Source organism: Podarcis erhardii (assembly GCF_964252035.2).
Source record: "Podarcis erhardii genome assembly, chromosome: 2".
NCBI lineage: Eukaryota > Metazoa > Chordata > Lepidosauria > Squamata > Lacertidae > Podarcis > Podarcis erhardii.
Genome location: NC_138498.1, coordinates 88,197,397 through 88,217,022, shown reverse-complemented (window position 1 = coordinate 88,217,022; position 19,626 = coordinate 88,197,397). Strand labels below are relative to the sequence as shown.

Below are 19,626 nucleotides of genomic sequence, written 5' to 3'. Positions count from 1 at the left end.
GCCTCATCTGCTCCATACATTTAAAGCAGCATCATACCACTTTAAACACCCATGGCTTCCACCAAAGAATTATTGGATGTGTAGTTTGTTACAGGTGCTGAGAGTTGTAAAGAGAGACTCTCCCTCAATGGAAGTCTTCAAGAAGAGGCTGGGCAGCCATCTTTGGGGAATGTTCTAGCTCTGGAGTTCCTCTGCCACAGCAGGTTGAACTGGATGACAGGAGTAAAGGATAAAGGGACCCCTGACCATTAGGTCCAGTCGTGACCGACTCTGGGGTTGCGGCGCTCATCTCGCTTTATTGGCCGAGGGAGCCGGCGTACAGCTTCCGGGTCATGTGGCCAGCATGACTAAGCCACTTCTGGAGAACCAGAGCAGCGCACAGAAACACCGTTTACCTTCCCGCCGGAGCGGTACCTGTTTATCTACTTGCACTTTGACGTGCTTTCGAACTGCTAGGTTGGCAGGAGCAGGGACTGAGCAATGGGAACTCACCCCGTCCCGGGTATTCGAACCACCGACCTTCTGATCGGCAAGTCCCAGGCTCTGTGGTTTAACTCACAGTGCCACCCGTGTCAGAAGTGGCTGGTCCCTATTGAGCAGAAGGCTGGGAGGCTAACAGTAGGTGGAGCCAGAGCCAGAGTCAGAAAGATCCAACAGATTCTAGTTTTGTTCCCATCCGCCTCCCTGCCAAATTCTACAGGGGTAAAACTGAGGCCAAGGAGGAGGTTGACAAGCAGTGCCACCCCCTGCATGGATCAGAAGGCAGCCACGTGGGGACTGGCTAAGAGCAGGCCGGGGTGCTACTCACCTGCAAGGCCATCTCCAACCCTTATGATTTTATGACTAATAACGCATCATTGTTAAACTGAGGGTGCATCAAATTAGTGATGTACTTGCACAGTCAGCTATAGGTTTCAAGTTTGTCCCTCCCCCCCCCCCCGCACATTTCTCAAGGCACTTCTCATTTGCTTTTTGAAGCTCAGTTGAAAACTGATAGCGTAAGTCATAACAAGTCTAAAAGCATCTTGGCGAGGCCACTATTTTTAACAAAGCCAACACGTTCCTCTCTTCCATCTAAGCTTGCTCTCATAATAACTCACGTAAGCAAGGTGGAGCAACACACCACCACTGGGGTCCAGCATTTCCTCTGATGGAAAACTAAAGCTTTCCTTGTCGCAGATCACGCAGCAGGGAGCCCCACTTGTGAAGATGCAAAGACACACAATTTTGCAAAGCGAGCTGAAATTTAAGCCTGGCTGGTTTCAAAACGACACCCTGAAACGATGCACAGCTCTGGGACACAGCAGCTGCAGGGTTCAGTTACTGCCACTTGCAAAATCTTGCAACTCTTTTGTAGCTGTGGAGTTGAAGCCTTAGCCTTACAGGACCATGTGAAGCACCGTTTCTGGAATTAAGAAGCTTCTTGTCTAGCCACCTTATTTCCTGAACTGAGCTTCTGTGGAACAGGCAGTTGTTCCAGCTGTGACCTGGAGGTAAGGGTTCTAAATCCTGAAAACTTTAAAGAACATAAAGAGCATGGTTCCAATCAATTTAACATGAGAATGGCTGGCAGAATGTTCCTTTCTTAGCTGTTGTGATTACTAATTTTAATGCCAAACAGGCAATAATAAAAGGGGATAAGTATATGCACTTCCTTTTAATCAAAGGAGATACAAATGAGTTAGTGTCAGATAGATCAATCATTCCCCTTTCTTGTGCCAACGATGCATGCGTTTACTGGTTCTAAATACAACTTCCCATTCACTCAGACTACTGCAAAATGTTTTCCTTGTGTACAAATGCAACAGGGTTTAGAATTTGGGGTTTTGAAACAGCTATTACATAGATCCTATTTAGACCATATTCTAGGGCCAAATAGATCAAAATGTTTCTCTGAGAATACTTTCTAGGTAGCACAATTGTAATTTATGAAATATTGTTTCATCTTTTTAACATGCTTCCAATATATGCCTTACTAGGATTACAGTAACAACCAACATTACTATTAAATACGATACTCTCACCGGAAGGGAAAAAATGCACAAAGCTGATAAAGTACAATTATAATTCCTGGTGCAGTTAGAATCATAGAATCATAGAGTTGGAAGAGACCACAAGGGCCATCGAGTCCAACCCCCTGCCAAGCAGGAAACACCATCAGAGCACTCCTGACATATGGTTGTCAAGCCTCTGCTTAAAGACCTCCAAAGAAGGAGACTCCACCACACTCCTTGGCAGCAAATTCCACTGTCGAACAGCTCTTACTGTCAGGAAGTTCTTCCTAATGTTTAGGTGGAATCTTTTTTCTTGTAGTTTGGAACCATTGCTCCGTGTCCGCTTCTCTGGAGCAGCAGAAAACAACCTTTCTCCCTCCTCTATGTGACATCCTTTTATATATTTGAACATGGCTATCATATCACCCCTTAACCTCCTCTTCTCCAGGCTAAACATGCCCAGCTCCCTTAGCCGTTCTTCATAAGGCATCGTTTCCAGGCCTTTGACCATTTTGGTTGCCCTCCTCTGGACACGTTCCAGTTTGTCAGTGTCCTTCTTGAACTGTGGTGCCCAGAACTGGACACAGTACTCCAGGTGAGGTCTGACCAGAGCAGAATACAGTGGCACTATTACTTCCCTTGATCTAGATGCTATACTCCTATTGATGCAGCCCAGAATTGCATTGGCTTTTTTAGCTACCGCGTCACACTGTTGGCTCATGTCAAGTTTGTGGTCAACCAAGACTCCTAGATCCTTTGTGGTCAACCAAGACTCCTAGATCCTTTTCACATGTACTGCTCTCAAGCCAGGTGTCACCCATCTTGTATTTGTGCCTCTCATTTTTTTGCCCAAGTGCAATACTTTACATTTCTCCCTATTAAAATTCATCTTGTTTGTTTTGGCCCAGTTCTCTAACCTGTCAAGGTCGTTTTGAAGTGTGATCCTGTCCTCTGGGGTGTTAGCCACCCCTCCCAGTTTGGTGTCATCTGCAAATTTGATCAGGATGCCTTTGAGTCCATCATCCAAGTCGTTGATAAAGATGTTGAATAAGATCGGGCCCAAGACAGAACCCTGTGGCACCCCACTAGTCACTCTTCTCCAGGATGAAGAGGAACCATTGATGAGCACCTTTTGGGTTCGGTCAGCCAGCCAGTTACAAATCCACTGAGTGGTAGCATAGTCAAGTCCGCATTTTACCAGCTTCTTTACAAGAATATCATGGGGCACCTTGTCAAATGCCTTGCTGAAATCAAGGTAGGCTACATCCACTGCGTTCCCTTCATCTACCAGGCTTGTAATTCTGTCAAAAAACGAGATCAGGTTAGTCTGACATGACTTATTTTTCAGAAATCCATGCTGACTATTGGTGATCACAGCATTCCTTTCTAGGTGCTCACAGACTGTTTGCTTAATGATCTGCTCCAGAATCTTCCCTGGTATTGATGTCAGACTGACTGGGCGGTAATTATTTGGGTCCTCTGTTTTCCCCTTTTTGAAAATAGGGACAACATTTGCCCTCCTCCAGTCTGCCGGGACTTCGCCTGTTCTCCAGGAATTCTCAAAGATGACTGCCAGTGGTTCTGAGATCACATCTGCCAATTCTTTTAATACTCTTGGATGCAGTTCATCTGGCCCTGGAGACTTGAATACATCTAAACTAGCCAAGAATTCTTGTACTATCTCCTTAGTTATTCTGGGCTGTGTTTCCTCTGCTGAATCATTTGCTCCAAATTCTTCAGGTCGGGCATTGTTTTCTTTATCGGAGAAGACTGAGGCAAAGAAGGCATTGAGAAGTTCAGCCCTTTCTGTGTCCCCTGTTTGCATTTCACCATCTTCTCCTCTGAGTGACCCCACTGTTTCTTTGTTCTTCCTTTTGCTACGAACATACCCATAAAAGCCTTTTTTGTTGCTTTTAACCTCTCTAGCAAGCCTGAGTTCATTCTGTGCTTTAGCTTTTCTGACTTTGTGTCTACACGTGCTGGCTATTTGTTTGAATTCCTCTTTGGTAGTTTCCCCCCTTTTCCATTTTTTGTACACATCCTTTTTTAATCTTAACTCAGTTAAAAGTTCTTTAGATAGCCACCCTGGCTTCTTTAGGCACCTTCCATGTTTCCGTCTCATTGGTATTGCCTGAAGTTGTGCTTTTACTATCTCCCTCTTAACAAACTCCCAGCCATCATCAACTCCCTTTCCTTGTAATATTACTGTCCATGGGATCTCACCCAGCACTTCCCTAAGTTTTATGAAGTCGGCTTTCTTAAAGTCAAGAAATTGAGTCCTAGTATGCTTGGCTGCTCCTTTCCGCTGTATAGTAAACTTCAGAAGAGCATGATCACTCGCGCCTAATGATCCTTCCACTTCTACCCCACTAACCAGGTCATAAACATTGGTTAGGACCAGATCTAAAATGGCTGTTCCTCTTGTTGCTTCTCCCACTTTCTGGACAACGAAGTTGTCTGCAAGGCCAGTGAGGAATCTGTTTGACCTTATGCTCTTGGCTGAGTTTGACATCCAGCAAATATCCGGGTAATTGAAGTCCCCCATTACTACTATCTCCCTTCCTTAAGTTGGTCTGCCTTACTGAGGAGTTAAGACACAGAATTGCATCTCCTTCCAATATACCACAGAGTTATATTTTCCTGTCAGTTCCTTGGCCACCTATGGCAATCTCTTTCTGATTCTTGCTATCCCGGGCAGGCAGCAAAAGTTTGTTAAAGTTCCTTTTATAATCTGCTATACATGAGTGGTGGACTGCATTTAGTCAGATGGGTCACAGGCTCATAGTCAGCATTCAGTATCCTTGGGCAGCTGCCAGAGCCTCAGAATCCCACAAGGGCTACACAACATTGATGCTGCTCTTGAACAGTTTATGCCAGGTGGCAGACAGCTAGGCTATGAGCCGCCATTTTGAATTTCCCAGGGCACTGTGGGAAATAAAAATGGTGGCTTGTAGCCACTCATGACTGCTGGGCTCCAATGCAGAGTGGGGCACTTAGGGCTATTTCCCAAATGCCCCTTTGAACTTAGGAATTGGCCTGCTTTTTTGCTATGTCATCTTTAATAAGCATTTGTGTGTGTGTTTTAAATCCTATGAAATAAAACAGCAGCAAAAAAGTTGATTCTGTGATGCTAGGGTGACAATGTTTGCTGACTCTCTGCCCTGGAAGGGAAGACCTAAAATTAATTAAAAGAGCCACAGAGAAAGCAGCACACACACAAACTGCTGTGGAAAATAAATGGGCCACCAGGCAATACCCAGTATTTATAATGGTTCATTAAAAACAAGTTACAGGACAGCACTCGTTATTAATGAAGTGGGAATTAAGTGTGTGTGGTCAAATACTTTTTCTTTTTTTAAAAAAATCCACCTATCCTTTCAGACTTTCTTCTTGGTACATTTCCTTTTCTTTCTTTCTTTTTTAGAAGCCTTGAGTTTAAACCTTGTGCTAGCACATATGGAACACAATGTTAATGATGCAGAAGAGACCATTTTTCACTGTTTCAGACTTTTACATCCATTACTCTCCTGTTTATTAAGCCCATGAGGTTCACAGTACAGAATTTATTTGCAAATCCCACCCCCCTACAACTTTTAAGCCAAAGGCATTAGGAAATAAATGGACAAAAGAAAAGAAAAGAAAAACAGGAAAGGTTATTGTTTCAAAAATCTGTATATCATTTCAGCAAAGACAAACCACAAGCCAATGCTGCTGTCAGGATTTTAAAAAAATAATATTTATTTAATTTTCCTTTGCAGAACATACATTTGCTATGTGAGCAATAAATCTTGTATCTGGCAGATCGTTCTGTGTGGGCTACCAACCAGTATTTCAAAATCTCAATGTATTGTAAATGTAGCTCCCAACTGTGTGCTATTCAATTTAGCTGAAACACACAAATACCATGGATTTGCCCAGACGTACCTGTAAACATCTGAGGTGGTGTTCTGTGAACAAAGGCAAATCATTTGGGGAAATTTCTACGCAAATCTAATTTATTTTTCTTTATAAAGATGCATTTGTAGAACACCACCTCAGATAAATGATTAAGGTGGTGTACAGGGGGAAAGCAGGTGCAATAAAGCACAATAAACCATAAAACAATGCAAAATAATTATTTAAAATGACTATCTCTTCTTGAAAAGGCCCGTTGGCATTAAAATATATCCAAGAGAGACCTGGAAGTTAGCAGCAAGGATGCCTGAACGCTGGACAAGCGTTCCACAGCATGGTCTGGTAGGATAGCAAAGATGTCACTCGCTGTTGCTAATCTGCCCCTATTGGCAGTTTAGTGGCTGCATTCTGCACTAGCTAGTGCAAATAGACAGGCCCCAAGCGCAGCCCCGCACAGAGCGCATTCCAGTGATCTAGTCTTAAGGCTAGCAATGCATGGACTCGAGTGGTCAGGCTGTGCAGATACAGCTGTAGCGGTGGCACCAGATGAAGCTAGCAAAAGACGCTCCTTTCAATAGCTCTGAGGTGGGTGCAAGCATCTTTGCTCACATTAAGAAGGCCATTGCAGGCACAAAAAACCTATTTTCTCAGCATCAGTGCTGAAACACATAATCCCCCCCACTACATGTCACAATATGTGGCGCTGTGGTCGAAACCACTGAGCCTCTTGGGCTTGCCAGTCAGGTTGGCGGTTCCAATCCCTGTGACGGGGCGAGCTCCCGTTGCTCTGTCCCAGCTCCTGCCAACCTAGCAGTTCGAAAGCACACCAGTGCAAGTAAATAAATAGGTACTGTTGCGGTGGGAAGGTAAATGGCATTTGCCTGTGCTCTGGCTTCCGTCATGGTGTTCTCTTGCGCCAGTAGCAGTTTAGTCATGCTGGCCACATAACTCCAGAAAGCTGTCTGTGGACAAACGCTGGCAAAGTAGAGATGAGCGCCGCACCCCATAGTCGCCTTTGATTGGACTTAACCGTCATGGGGTCCTTTACCGTTTTTTACATGTCCATTGACTGGCAGCACCCACCATTTTTACTTGTCATTCTCCAGCTGGACACTGGCGTTCTCAGAGCCTCTCTGCCCTGCAGTAACGTCCCCTTGAGCATGTGCAGAGTGCTCCAAGCAATTAACCGCCCCCCCCCGAAATAAGCCTTCCCAGACAACCCTGGAAACCGACACCCCCTCTCTCTTTTAAAACCCACCAGCATATAAAACCCGCTGCGCTGCAAGCAGAGGTGCGTTGGCAACCACGGCTGGCGGCTTCAGCCCAGGGCGAGAGTCCAGAGGCGGTATGTGCTGAAGGGGCGGCACTCTCCGCCCGTGGCCGCGCGCCCCTCCGAGCAGGCCCGCCCCTCGCCTTCGCTGCGCGGGCTTTCCGCTTCCCCCTTCCGCGGGCCGCTTCCTTTTCCGCCGCGGAGCTGCCTGGCCAAAGCTCCGCTGCCGCCTCCCAGCGGAGCGAGCGATGCCCGGGGCCGCGCGCTAGGAAGCCCTGGGCCCATTCCAGGTGAGGGCGGAGCGGCGCGCCCTGCTTCGCATCCGCTCCCGATGCGCGCGATGCCCCTGTCGCGTCCCAGGGGGCGATAGACTCCGGCGGGGAAGGACAAAGGCGGCCGCCGGTAAGTTGCTGGCGAGGGGCGTGACTCTCCGCTCCTTATATGGAGGGGCGGCGGAGGGAGCCTTGCTTAATAGACCTTTGCATTCTCGCATCTTTTACACACACACACACACACACACACACACACACACACACTTAATTAAAAATAAAATCGTAGTGAGTGAGTTGGCATCGTTTGTCTCGGGGAAACAATTGTTTACCAAATCGTAGGATTTGGAATGATGTTCCCCCGCCCCCAGTGTATTATAATCTAGTGTTTTCTGTGATCCAAGCTTTTTGTCCCTGGGGAAACTGAGGCTGGTCGCTAGCGACTTGCTCCAGAAGAGGAAAGTCCTGCTGTATTAACATGATAGATGTGGATCTATGATAGATGTGGATCTGTGACGGTTTTGAGCCCAGGACAGAGTTCATCATTGGCCTCTGGCTCACCTGAGGTCCACCACTGTCAGTTGAAGGTGCAGGAATGGCATTAATGTTACTTGCTTTTGGTCACAAAAGCACCCCTGTTGGTGTGTCCAGCAGCAGAAATAACACCAGAGCTCTTTATTTATTAGGGGTGTCAGAGATTCTGTAAGGTAAGGTACATCCTGTACTTCAGAACGCTTACGTTCCACAGGAATTTGTTTGCTTTGAAAATTTATTCCACACCTAGCTTTCAAAAAGAAACTCGATTTGGCTAACGGGTCACAACAGCAGTTCCCGTTAAGATCAAAATGTTAACACCAGAAACTTAAACAATAATACAGATTCCAAAACAGCCCAGGGAAATTAAAACATTGGGTATAAACCAACTGAAGGAGAAACCATCAGCCTTTTCAAACAGTTGTGCTTAATAGATCCCCCCATTTCTCAAGAGTCCCATTGAGAACTGAAGTGTAGAAATAATATTGGAAAAATGCCGTGTGTGTACCGTCCCCTCAAGTTTTCATGGGCATGGCAACAAGCAAGCCAACAAAAAACTGTTGGTGGCCCTTTAATTGGACTGAGTATGACATGCCACTAGGTAAGGGTTGTGCCCCTCCTGTGATGCCCCTCCTTTGATTTCTCACTTCTTGCATTAATACCAGGAGAGTGTGGAGACCAGGAGCTGCCATAGCCAACAACTGGGCTTTCTCTAATGCTCTGGGCAGGAGGAAGTGAAGATAAGGTGGCTATATGGAAGGGAGGAAAAACAGCAGGAACTGTGACTGGACCAGAGTAGCCAACTACTGGGGAAAATGTTATCAAAGCTGTCTCCTTAAACCATAAACGAATGCCCTTAGATAATTAGGGGAGCTATCCTAATGGAGAGAAGGCGCATGGAGCAACATGTTTTTGCATCTACTTTGCTGTGCCAGCTCCATGGATTGGGCTCTTTTCTAGGAACTGGACCAGCTTTGGATCCAGTGGGCCCATCCCTGCCCTCCACTCCCGAAATGCATCATTTGGGGGCCTTACACTAGCTGCCGCTGGTGAGACCACTACTGCTAGTAGCAGGCACTGTCCTTTCAGCAGGTGCCTCCACAGCAGCAGAGCCCATTGGAGGGAAATCTCTGCCAAATCCTAACCCACACTAGCACCATGGATTGCGGATTAGAATAGTTCTGTAAGTGAATTGCATCTGGTTGATAAGTAGGTGTTTTGCACCCAAGGGGCAGCACGTGGATTGATTCTCACAGACGTGCTCGTTTCTCTGGTGTTAGCCAGTTATGGAACTGGTTTAGAGATCAGCTTACAAACCAGGGTTCCTGGATATCTGCAGGCTATGCATTTTATTTAATTAGTACACTTATATGCTTCCTTTGGGGGGGGGGAGTTCTGTGCAGCTTCCAGGTCTCCGATTCAGGCAGTGTCCCATCCAGCCAATGAGCAGGCTGAGAGAGCTACAGTATAACAACATTATATACCCTGAGTCCATTCTCTAAAGGCCACCTGTGCACAAAGTTGGGTGAATCTGGTGAAATGTGTTGCCACCCTTTGGATACACGGAGAAATGAAAGAGTGCCAACTGACTTTTCTTCTCAAAGACATCGTGGAATGGCTCCCTCTTATTGCCATTGTCTCTTTCTCTCTCGTTTCTTTTTCTCTCTGGTCTGGTCTTCATCTCACCCTTGCCTGAAAGGACTCCTGAACTGGAAGAGCCAACATGAAAGGTGAAGAAACTCGGCAGCGGAGAAAGGAAGGCAGAACTCGCAATGGAGAGCGGTCCAGGCACAAAGCAAAGGGCAAGGTTAAACACAAAGAGAGCAAACTTGGCAGCCAGGGGACAGAGGATGGCTCTTTGCTGCTGCCTCAGAAGCAGCCTGCTGAAGCAAAAGTGGCAATGGCAAAGCTTCAGGAGGAGTCTGCCATCGTGATTGGCCTGCAGGTGCTCCTGCCGTACATGATGGCGGGCATGGGCATGGTCCTTGCAGGGATGGTCTTGGATTACGTTCAGGTAGGAAGAACAGAAAGTTCTGTGCATTTGCTTCTTTGTGTTCTGTGACTAGAGGACAGGCTCTGTGATGTTTCTCTGCTAGCTGTCAACGGCCCAGGGCAGTTAAAACCCAAGATCTCATATTGTTTTGGGTAGCTAATTCACACCCACCTTGTTGTCCATAGTTGCAGAATCCCTTTGCCTGTATTTCCTTCAAGACTAAGCCTGAATTTCTGCAAACGCTTTATATGGGAGGTTATGTAAGTCCTGCAAGTCTGTTGAACTTAGTAAATCTGCATGGAGTAGGGGTGTACTGGTATTTTTCTAGGGTGCCTAAATTCCTTAGTTGATTCAAGAATTAGAACACTGTGTCACTGTGTCCCTTCCTGGCCTAGGGCTGTTTAGAGATGGTTTCTGTATATAGCATCTACAGATTCTGCTATTCTCTATTCCTATCTCTGCTAGCTGCTAATGTTACGTATTTATTGCTTTAATCTTGCTTGGTGTACTGTCTTAAGCTCAATAGCTGTAGATAATGTCTGAAATAAATAGCCTTAAACACAAACTCTTATTTATTTATTTCATTATTTTAAATATTTATACGCTGCTTGATTGTAAACAAGAATAAAGCATTTTGCAAAATCAAGAAAATCAAGAAAAAAATTACAGTCCTAAACTCAGAGGTTTGTCGTACTGCTATCAGTTAGATGTGTCTACATTGGATTACAGTCTTAAACAAACAAGCTTTCAAAAGTACTAAATCAAGTGTTGATTTTTTTTTTTACTAGAGACAGGTGACTCAACCCTCTGCTTTATTTTTATATTAACGTTTTCTGTATTTTCTATAAGTTAAAACTTGAATTTGAATACGTACTTCCTAATGGGTGCTTTTTAAAGGACTGCAATCCTTTTCTCTCACTGCCTGAATTATTTAACTAGCAGGGAACCAGGTCATGCTGCCCCTTATCAGAGAGGAGGATTACACAGAAACAACAGGGGGCGTGTCCTGACCACTTTAACAGAGCTGAAGTTAATATTTCTCCTGGATATTTAGCAAATCAGTCAGGTCCCATGAGGTTAGAGGTCCCACCTATTTCAAATTGACGCTGTGTTCCAGAACTCATTTTATTGTACTAGGTAATAAAGGACATACTGTACACGCTATTAAGAATCCCTGTATAAACAGACACCATATTATTGTTTTTAATATGTTCCCTTTTAAGACGGTTAAATCACTACAGTCAAACCTCGGCTGTCGAACGTAATCTGTTCCGGAAGGCCTTTTGGCTTCCGAAATGTTCGACAACTGTGGGCGGATTCTGATTGGTTGTAGGAGCTTCCTGCACTGTTCAGCTTTTGAAAAACGTTCAAAAACCTGAGCATTTACTTCCAAGTTTTCAGTGTCCGGGAGCCAAAACGTTCCAAAACAGAGGCGTTCGGTAGCCGAGGTTTGACTGTATTAATTATTTCTATTCATTTCTATTGGATTTTAATAGCAACAGTGCAAACAAATAAAAAATCAAGAGTCACTGTTCAAAGATTCTTCTCATCCAATAAAGAGAATCATGACACTGGGAATGGGGATCTTCTGGCCCTAATCCAGCTCACCAGGCCTCACAATCTGGCCCCCAGGCCATGTCCCTGAAGAGAAGAAAGGGTCTAGTTTTCATCCCCATTGTGGCATGGCTCTAAACCCAGGACACACAGCTTTCCACTGAGGTAATGCCTGAAAAAGGTTCTCTACATCTGTTCTGTTGTATAGCCATTGCGTCTATCAAGGTCCTCTTGATTTAGCTGTGGGGAAGTTCAGTCAACTTTGCCTATCTCTCTTTTACTTCCTAATTGACAATAACTGTGAAGTGCTTTGGAAGTCTAGAATCATAGAATCGTAGAGTTGGATCATCTAATCTGGCCCCCTGCAATGCAGGAATCTCAACTGAAGCATCCATGGCAAATGGCCATCCAACCTCTGCTTAAAAACCTCCAAGGAAAGGGAGACCACAACCTCCCGAGGGAGACTGTTCCACAATGTGCAGCAGAAGTGCAGTAGAAATGCTACATGTTGGATTTTTACTGACGTTTATGCTCTTAAATATGTTGTTGAAGTCGCTTGGGTGCCTTTCTGCATAACAAGCAGCTAACGAGGTCAATAGATAATTATTAATATAAAAAATGAGTTTCGGAGACCAACAACTAGATCTGTTTGTCTAGTTAGCTAGCTATCTTTGTCTAGTTATGTTTGTCTAGTTAACTAGCTATCTTTGTTTGAAAGCACTTCATCCTTGACTGGCTGACTTGGATTGTTATTTTGGTTTTGATGGCATTTCTTATTTATTTGTGTTGTGTGTAGGTGTCTTGTTTTATCTCTTTAGTGCTTCGAGGTGCTGGGCACCATACGGGAGTCTTATAATGAAAAGAAAACTCCTGTTCCCAAGTGTGCACAGATATGTAAGCTTATTTATTTCTGTGCTGGCAGATGCATTCCTCTTGGCTGGAGACACCTTAACTGTGTAATAAAGGAAGAAAGAAACTGTACACTCTCAGGTCTCCTGAGCTAACTGGCGCTTTCTGAATATTGATTTGTTGCCTGTAGGCTTTTTTATGGTGCTTGCTTAATAATGGACGGAGATGGAGAGCAATAAACTCATTCACCCAAGACTGTTGAACCTTACTGAAGGCCATGCTTGCTACCACATCCCAGTAGGAACTGGAACTGCTCCCTGTGCCATGGAATTGCTGTGTGTGAGAGGGAAAGCAGCAGAGAGAGCAGGTGATGGGAAATGGCAGAGATCGAACTGAACGCCATTTTGGAGCCCCATCACCTCTGTGGGAAATGGGCTACAAGGAGTCCCTGCTCTTTTAACTCTCAGCATGGGTTGTAAGATTTAGCATGAAGGCTGGGGGAAATTGGTTGATAAAGTAAATGAGTGGCAGTGAGGTTTGGGAGCTGGAGTCACCACCCTGCCATTTTGGAGATGTTTCTGTGACATGGCCTGCCTTTAATATGTTTTCATGTATGTGTATTTTGTACATACAGCAAGGCAAGTGGCTACTAAGGAGAAGGGCTGGCTTTGGTGGCACCCTGGCTGTAGAATTGCCCCTTCCCCTCACCAAAGGCCTGCCTGGTGTCCTTTTTATGGTGCCAAAAAGCTATTTTCCCCCACCTTTTTTTAAAAAAGTTGTTTTAAATAAGCCTCTCACACCATTTCATAGAATTGTAGAGTTGGGATTTGAGAGAAATAATCTCTCTCTCTCTCTCTCTCTATATATATATATATATCTCTGTGTGTGTGTGTGTGTGTGTGTGTGTTTTAATTTAATTGTTTTATTCTGTTTCCACTAGAAAGATTTTTTTCATTGTTTTCTAAGTACAATCGTACCTCAGAAGTTGAACGGAATCCATTCTGGAAGTCCGTTTGACTTCCAAAACATTTGGAAACCAAAGCGTGGCTTCCAATCAGAAGCTGCAGAAGCCCCGTCAGATGTTCGACTTCCAAAAATAGTTCGCAAACAAAAGATAGTCACTTCTGGGTTTGCGGCGTTTGGGAGCCAAAACCTTCGAGAACTAAGCTGTTTGTAAACCAAGGTATGCCTGTATTGCGTATTGTATTGTTAATACTTTAATCTGTTTTGACTTTTGGGCATCCGAACTGTGTCAAGAGTGTTTGCTGGTGGGCAGCCATACTTAATCAGGGAATCTCGTTCTGACCCTGTCCGTTGGCCAGAGAGACCTAAGGACAGTGTGCACCCCCTGCCTCCCAGAAAGAAAAGATTATGTCAAGGGGGAGACCAGCGTGAACCTCCCCCGTCCCCAGCAGTCAGCTGGAGGAGAAGCAGTTCTGGGGAGCTTGCTTTCCACCCCCTCCCTTCCAGAGAGAATACTCGGCTCAAACTGCCAGTTGTTTTCAGACTCTGAAGGGAAACACCGTGATTACGGGGATCTGGGTGGGGGTAGTAGGTGTGAAGGGGAATCTGAAGCACCCCTCCATGCTGCCATTTCTGGAAGGCAACAAGGGACGTGGATATTGTTTTTCTGAAAGTGATGCTGTTCCATAGGAACAGGAAGCCTGAAGAGGTTTTATTTCCTCTTCCTGTGCAGCAAGGTAATGTCTAAGGACCATTCAGCTGATACTAGATGCAGATGCGCTAGGTTTACGCCAGGCATGTGTCTAACTGAGTAGATGCCTATTCCCCGTGGCGAGGAAAGCATGTAAAAAGATTAGTGGCAAGGCAGATATTATCACTGAAAACTTAAAAACAAAAACAAAAAACCACCCAGCTTTTGTCAGAAAGGCTTCCTTATTCGGTCCTCATGATCAACCCACTTTTAGTAATCAGAGTGAAATCTGCAGGGATGCTTGCAGAGATAAAGTGGGTGTTAGAGTTGTGTAGCACCATTTGAAGGAAAGGCTGCTTTGTGAGGATCTGTGGTACCGAAAAATGGCACAGAACAGAACAAAAAATAAATAACAGAACAGAACAAAAATCAGGTAAATTTGTTACCTGGAACGTCTAGTCCTCCAAATGCCTGCAAAACCTCCATTAAAAGAAAACATGACCCTCCACATCTTTAATTTGGGGGTGCTATCGCTTTTTAGAAAATTATTTAAACATTCAGATTTCTATCCATTTTTTATTATATCCCTTTTGATCCAAAACTAGACTCAAGGTGGCGCTGAATGGACAAAAACTACATCACAAACTATTTGCCATCCAATTAATGACAGCCCCCTCCTGGTCTCACTCATAATCAAGAATGTGTACTGAGATTTTCTTCTTAAAGAATTGATCAAAGGGGATGACAACATATCTCAGACAGAAGCTTCCCACATCTAAATTCCCACACAGTTGACAAAATTTGAACCACCTGGGCCAGAACTTTCCCACTCGGATTCCACGAAGGGGTTGGGCTGATAGAGCCCCACGGATCATTTTTGCACTAGTGTGTGCCAAATGCCCTTTCTCTCAAGCCGCCACGGACTGTGTCACTTTTTTCCTTCTTCTTTCGTCTTTTTTAAGCAATGCATAACAGTGCCTTGCAGACTTTTAGGACAGGAAGTAAAAACAAACAAACAAACCACATAGAACCAACCCCCCCTGGAAACTTTTCCACTGACTAACAAGACTAAAGAACTACCTTAAATAAAACTTGTGCACAGACTCTTATCACAGGCCTTTGCATAGTAGCTGAAGGCTGAAGTGATGACAGCAGATAAGGGTGTTAGCCTTTGAAGCTCATTGGTTTTTGCTGTGGAATTTTTTTTCTTCTTCTGAAAGTCAGTCTTTTAGAGACAAGCAACCACATATTTCCTGAACTTTTACACCCTTAGCAAAGCTTGGGGAAACAGAGAAGAAAAGGGAGCAGAGGGACAAGAGTGCCTTTCCACTCCGTACATCTCCTAAGCTATTCCTCTTGACCTCTTCAGTGGGACCAGCCTCCTATCCCTGATGACCTTTCTTCACCTTGAGGAAACAAGAGGGAAAACAAGAGAAAACTGAAGAGTTCATTACCCTCCGCCTCCTTGACTCAGGACGGCAAGCAAGTATAGTTCAGTGTCAACACATGATGAGCTGGAAGCAGTTGTGACCGTTTCAACAGCACAGGATTACATTTTCAACCATCGTATTTGTAACTTGAGGAGAAAGGACACCAGTGACTGAAATATTCAAGAGGGATCTGTGCACAGTCTGTTACGCTTCATGCTGGTGGAACTCAGTGCCATAGCTTAAGCCGGTCTTTCTGGTTTCCATCCAGGTTGCTGAAGTCACCGAAGAAGTGGTTTTGTATGTATTTATCCGTAAACATCTTAACAATCAAATTCCTTCCTCTGGATTCTGTTTCCATTCTGGAGTATAATGTAAAGAAGGAGCTGCCTTGAAGCGTTAATGAAAGCTGCATCTCAGACAAATGGAATTTAGAAAGTAGCCTTGTGGCTCTTTGGCGGAAGAGAGAAGACTGCAAACAGAAGACACATGGTGGCAGAACCCTGACTTAAAAAGTGCCTTAGGCTCTGGAATGTACAACTGAAAGTGAGGACCACCTCCATATCCTGGATTTCCTCCAGCCCACCTGCTTCTTGAGTATGCGTTAATGGCGCTCAGTCATGGTGGTCACGCAGCTGAAATTGGAGCTGTGCTTCCATGGGAAAAAACTCAGAGGTTTCACCTGCAGGTACATCAGATCAGTCAGTGGATTCCTTCCAGAAACATCGTTCACCATAGCATCACAGATTTTTGTGCCATTCATCCTTTCAGGTTTCGGCCTGTTATTTGCTGGATTGTTGATCGATACTGTTCAAGTATGTATGGGCTTTCAAGTACGTTAGTAACACCATTGGTAAATGTTGCCTGGGTGACTTTGAGCATCACTTTTTAAATTGTGGGTACCTAGGAGCTATGAGCAGTGTTGTGTGCTTTCTTGTCTGTGGGGAAGGTGCCTTCCATGGGCATGCTAGGGTCACAAAGAGGTATTTCAGAGGAAAGCTCTCGTTCATTTTCAAGGCACATGACTGTATCTAACTGTCCGGGAGCACAGCTACTAGGATGAGTTGTATAATACGAACGAGAGAGGGGCCAACAGGGAATCCTGGGGAGGATATAAATGTTTGGGAAATCCCTCTTTAGGCAAGCTTCAGACTACTGAGCTCTGAAGTTCAGTGCTAGGTGAAGAGGAAGTTGCTCATTTTGCTCTGAACCTGAATGGTACAGCATAGGGGAGGGGACCATTTTCACTTCTCCTTTCCACATAGTGGAATTTGGCTGGGGGTGCAACCCTTGACCCTTATTTCATTCCTACTGTGAATGGCTCAGATAGGCCAATCCCATCTCTCTTCCCCTCCCTTTTCCTCTCTCTCTTTCAACTGACACTCGTTTGAACTCAACATTCCGTGATACCTGTCCACCTTGGTCTGTTTTTGTGGGAGGACGTGGTGACCTTTTTTCTGTTTGTAATTCCCAAATTAATGTTTTTCTTCAATATCTGGGAAGTCGGCTGAGTATGCAACAACTCTTGCCTTGTCTGTGGGTGGTTCATTTCACTGTTCCATTGAGTCCCATGGCCATCCCTCATGCGTGTGACTTTGCTTACACCAGGAGAGAGTCATTTGCAGCTTAACCCTGTGCACAAGTCTTTGGGGATAAGCCCCACATGCTGTTGATAGAATCATGCTGTTGATCTTTGTAACATGTGCCACTATTATATTATATTAGCCCAAATTCATTCATTCATTCATTCATTCATCCTCTCTCTCTCCCCTCCTTTCCTCTCCCTGTCATTTTTGATCCTGGTAGAAATGTCACCAGTGCTCTTGCTGCCTCCCCTGAGCATCAGCTGATATACGGGGGGGGGGGGGAGGAAACGGCCAGTTCATGCACGACATATAAGGAATGGAAATCAAACATGCACCATTAGATCTCTGGCAGCACTGACCTTGCCACTTTTCCTGCCATGTTTTTCTTTGTCACCCTCAGGGACAAATTGCACACGATGCTTAATGAGTAGCATGATTGATTACAGGTGGAGTGAGGGGAATTCCTATCATAAATGCAGTTTATGGTATGGAGAGACTTATTTCTTCATTCTCCAGCCACAAGTGGTACAGACATTCTGCCCTCCCCATTTGGCCAGAAGCCTGGGAGGGAGGGCATTCCCACCAGTGCCAGTTGAACCCCCACCACCACCTATCCCTGCAGTTATTGTTCTGATTGTGATTGGGGAGAGAAGGGGTCATGATGCTGATAATTTAATTAATGAAACTCCAGGATATAGCTGTATGCTATTAGGTGTCATTTTGAACACTTAGAATATTGCATTGTTGAGCTCCATTGTTAATTGATAGCCGTGTCATGTAGGAAATCCAGCCATGTGGACCACATAATGTAAGAGCTCAGCTGACTGTACTGGATACAGGCGATAAGGACAGAGCCCAACCTCGTCATAACTGAGCAGAAAGTAATAAAAACATTAACTGACACTACTCACTCTGTGTACACTGTCTACTTTGCAAAAGAGCAGCCTCTGTGCATTACCGCTTTATGAGCTCAGCAGTGTCATGAGGAAAGCAAAATTAAGAGGTGCAGACAAGGGAGGAATGAGTAACTCTTGGCTCCAGTTTGAGATGAATGCAGAGGTCACCGAGCCAGCCTATACCCTTGATGGTGCTATTGTAATTTCAGAATACTTGCATTCAGTTTTGAGGGTTTTTAAAATTTGTGCTGAAGGTTGGATTTGATGTAATAAAAACAAAAACAAAAAACCCTTAAGGCTGTGAGTCACACATAATGATTCAAGGAAGAATAACCGTATTCTAAAAGGGAAGGGGAAGGAATTAGAAATTGGGGGTTATTTGATTTCTCTGTTACTGCCTGTAATTGAACTACAGGTGTTGTCTTTTTAACGTTCACAGAAGATGGTTAGGATATCATGCCTCCATGTTTAGGCTGCTTTTGTTGTCACCAAAGTGTATGCTGTTGGGTCTACACACCCCTTTCCAATCAAGTCTGGAAGATTAGCAGGCTAATTTCCAGAGTTACTTTTCTCATCTAATCCATTTTTTTTGATCCCATATACCATGGTCCAAGATGTTAAAGCTACTAATCACTACTAATGCAACTTACACTGTATCTTTTCCTCCTATGCATCTTTCTTTCATATTGCACAGCTTTGTAACAACACTTTGTTCCTCAAGTCCTCCCCCCCCCAATTCTGTTCCTTTCAGCATTTCTGGTACAGTGGTACCTTGGGTTAAGAACTTGATTAGTTCTGGAGGTCCGTTCTTAACCTGAAACTATTATTAACCTGAGGTACCACTTTAGCTAATGGGGCCTCCCGCTGCCACTGCACAATTTCTGTTCTCATCCTGAAACAAAGTTCTTAAACCGAGGTACTATTTCTGAAGCTTCTGTAACCTGAAGCGTCTGTAACCCGAGGTACCACTGTACTCATGTAAATGCATAGCTTAGTAGTTGGAAACCATAGTAATCAATCCATATCTAATGATGCTTGGCAAGTTTTGGACTGCCTGTCCTTGCAGAAGAATAGTGGGGAGAGTCATTCCACCATCTGCTGTCTCAAAGTCCTGAAGATTAGGGTTGTTTATGACTAGTTCAGGGAAGTATCTTCAGCAGTAGAACATCATACATCACTTCCGCCTCCCCCCCACTGATATGGAACTCTTAAGAAGCTACTGGCCTAGATGACAGGGAGGCTTTTGCTGCACTCTTGGCGAGCATCCTTCAATAGGTTGAGGAGAAGAGTGAGGGTTTGTTCCGTTAGAGAGGAGTGAAAGAGGAGGAAGATCTATGATCAGGGGCTGGGGAGAATCAAGGGAGAAAGGTGGGTTACAGGAAGGGAAATTTGGTGGGGAGATAAGTAGGCAGGTGGTAGACTGAGGGGAGGAACATAGGCAATTGGGGAGGAGATAGAAAAATTTGCATGGAGAAGGTGGCAACTGAGGAAAGGAAGGAATAGAGTAGCTGCAAAGAGGAAGAGATAAGCAAAAGACTGGAAGGGTAGAAAATATGCTTCCTTTGCTGCTGCTCCAGCCTCCCGGAATTCCTTGCAGGCAGGTTCCTACTTGTTAATCTATAATTCAAGCTCTCCTTTGTTCAAACTTATCTTTTCATCTAACAGCACCTTCTTTGGGTCACATTCCTCCAAGGGCCATTTTCTAG

The 19,626-nt window shown here is 44.7% G+C and overlaps 1 protein-coding gene across 6 annotated transcripts in view; it reads left to right on the top strand.

Moving 5' to 3' along the window:
- Window positions 1-1,097: 1,097 nt before the first annotated feature.
- The window catches only part of SLC41A3 (solute carrier family 41 member 3), a 42,616-nt gene continuing 24,087 nt past the window's right edge, over window positions 1,098-19,626 (top strand). The window contains exons 1-2 of one of the 6 annotated variants that reach the window (XM_081853432.1): window positions 1,098-1,493; window positions 9,661-9,975. In XM_081853432.1, coding sequence (XP_081709558.1) covers window positions 9,685-9,975 — 291 coding nt within the window. In that variant the 5' untranslated portion in view covers window positions 1,098-1,493; window positions 9,661-9,684. The other 5 variants (XM_081853433.1, XM_081853435.1, XM_081853434.1 and 2 more) reach the window with 5 other exon arrangements.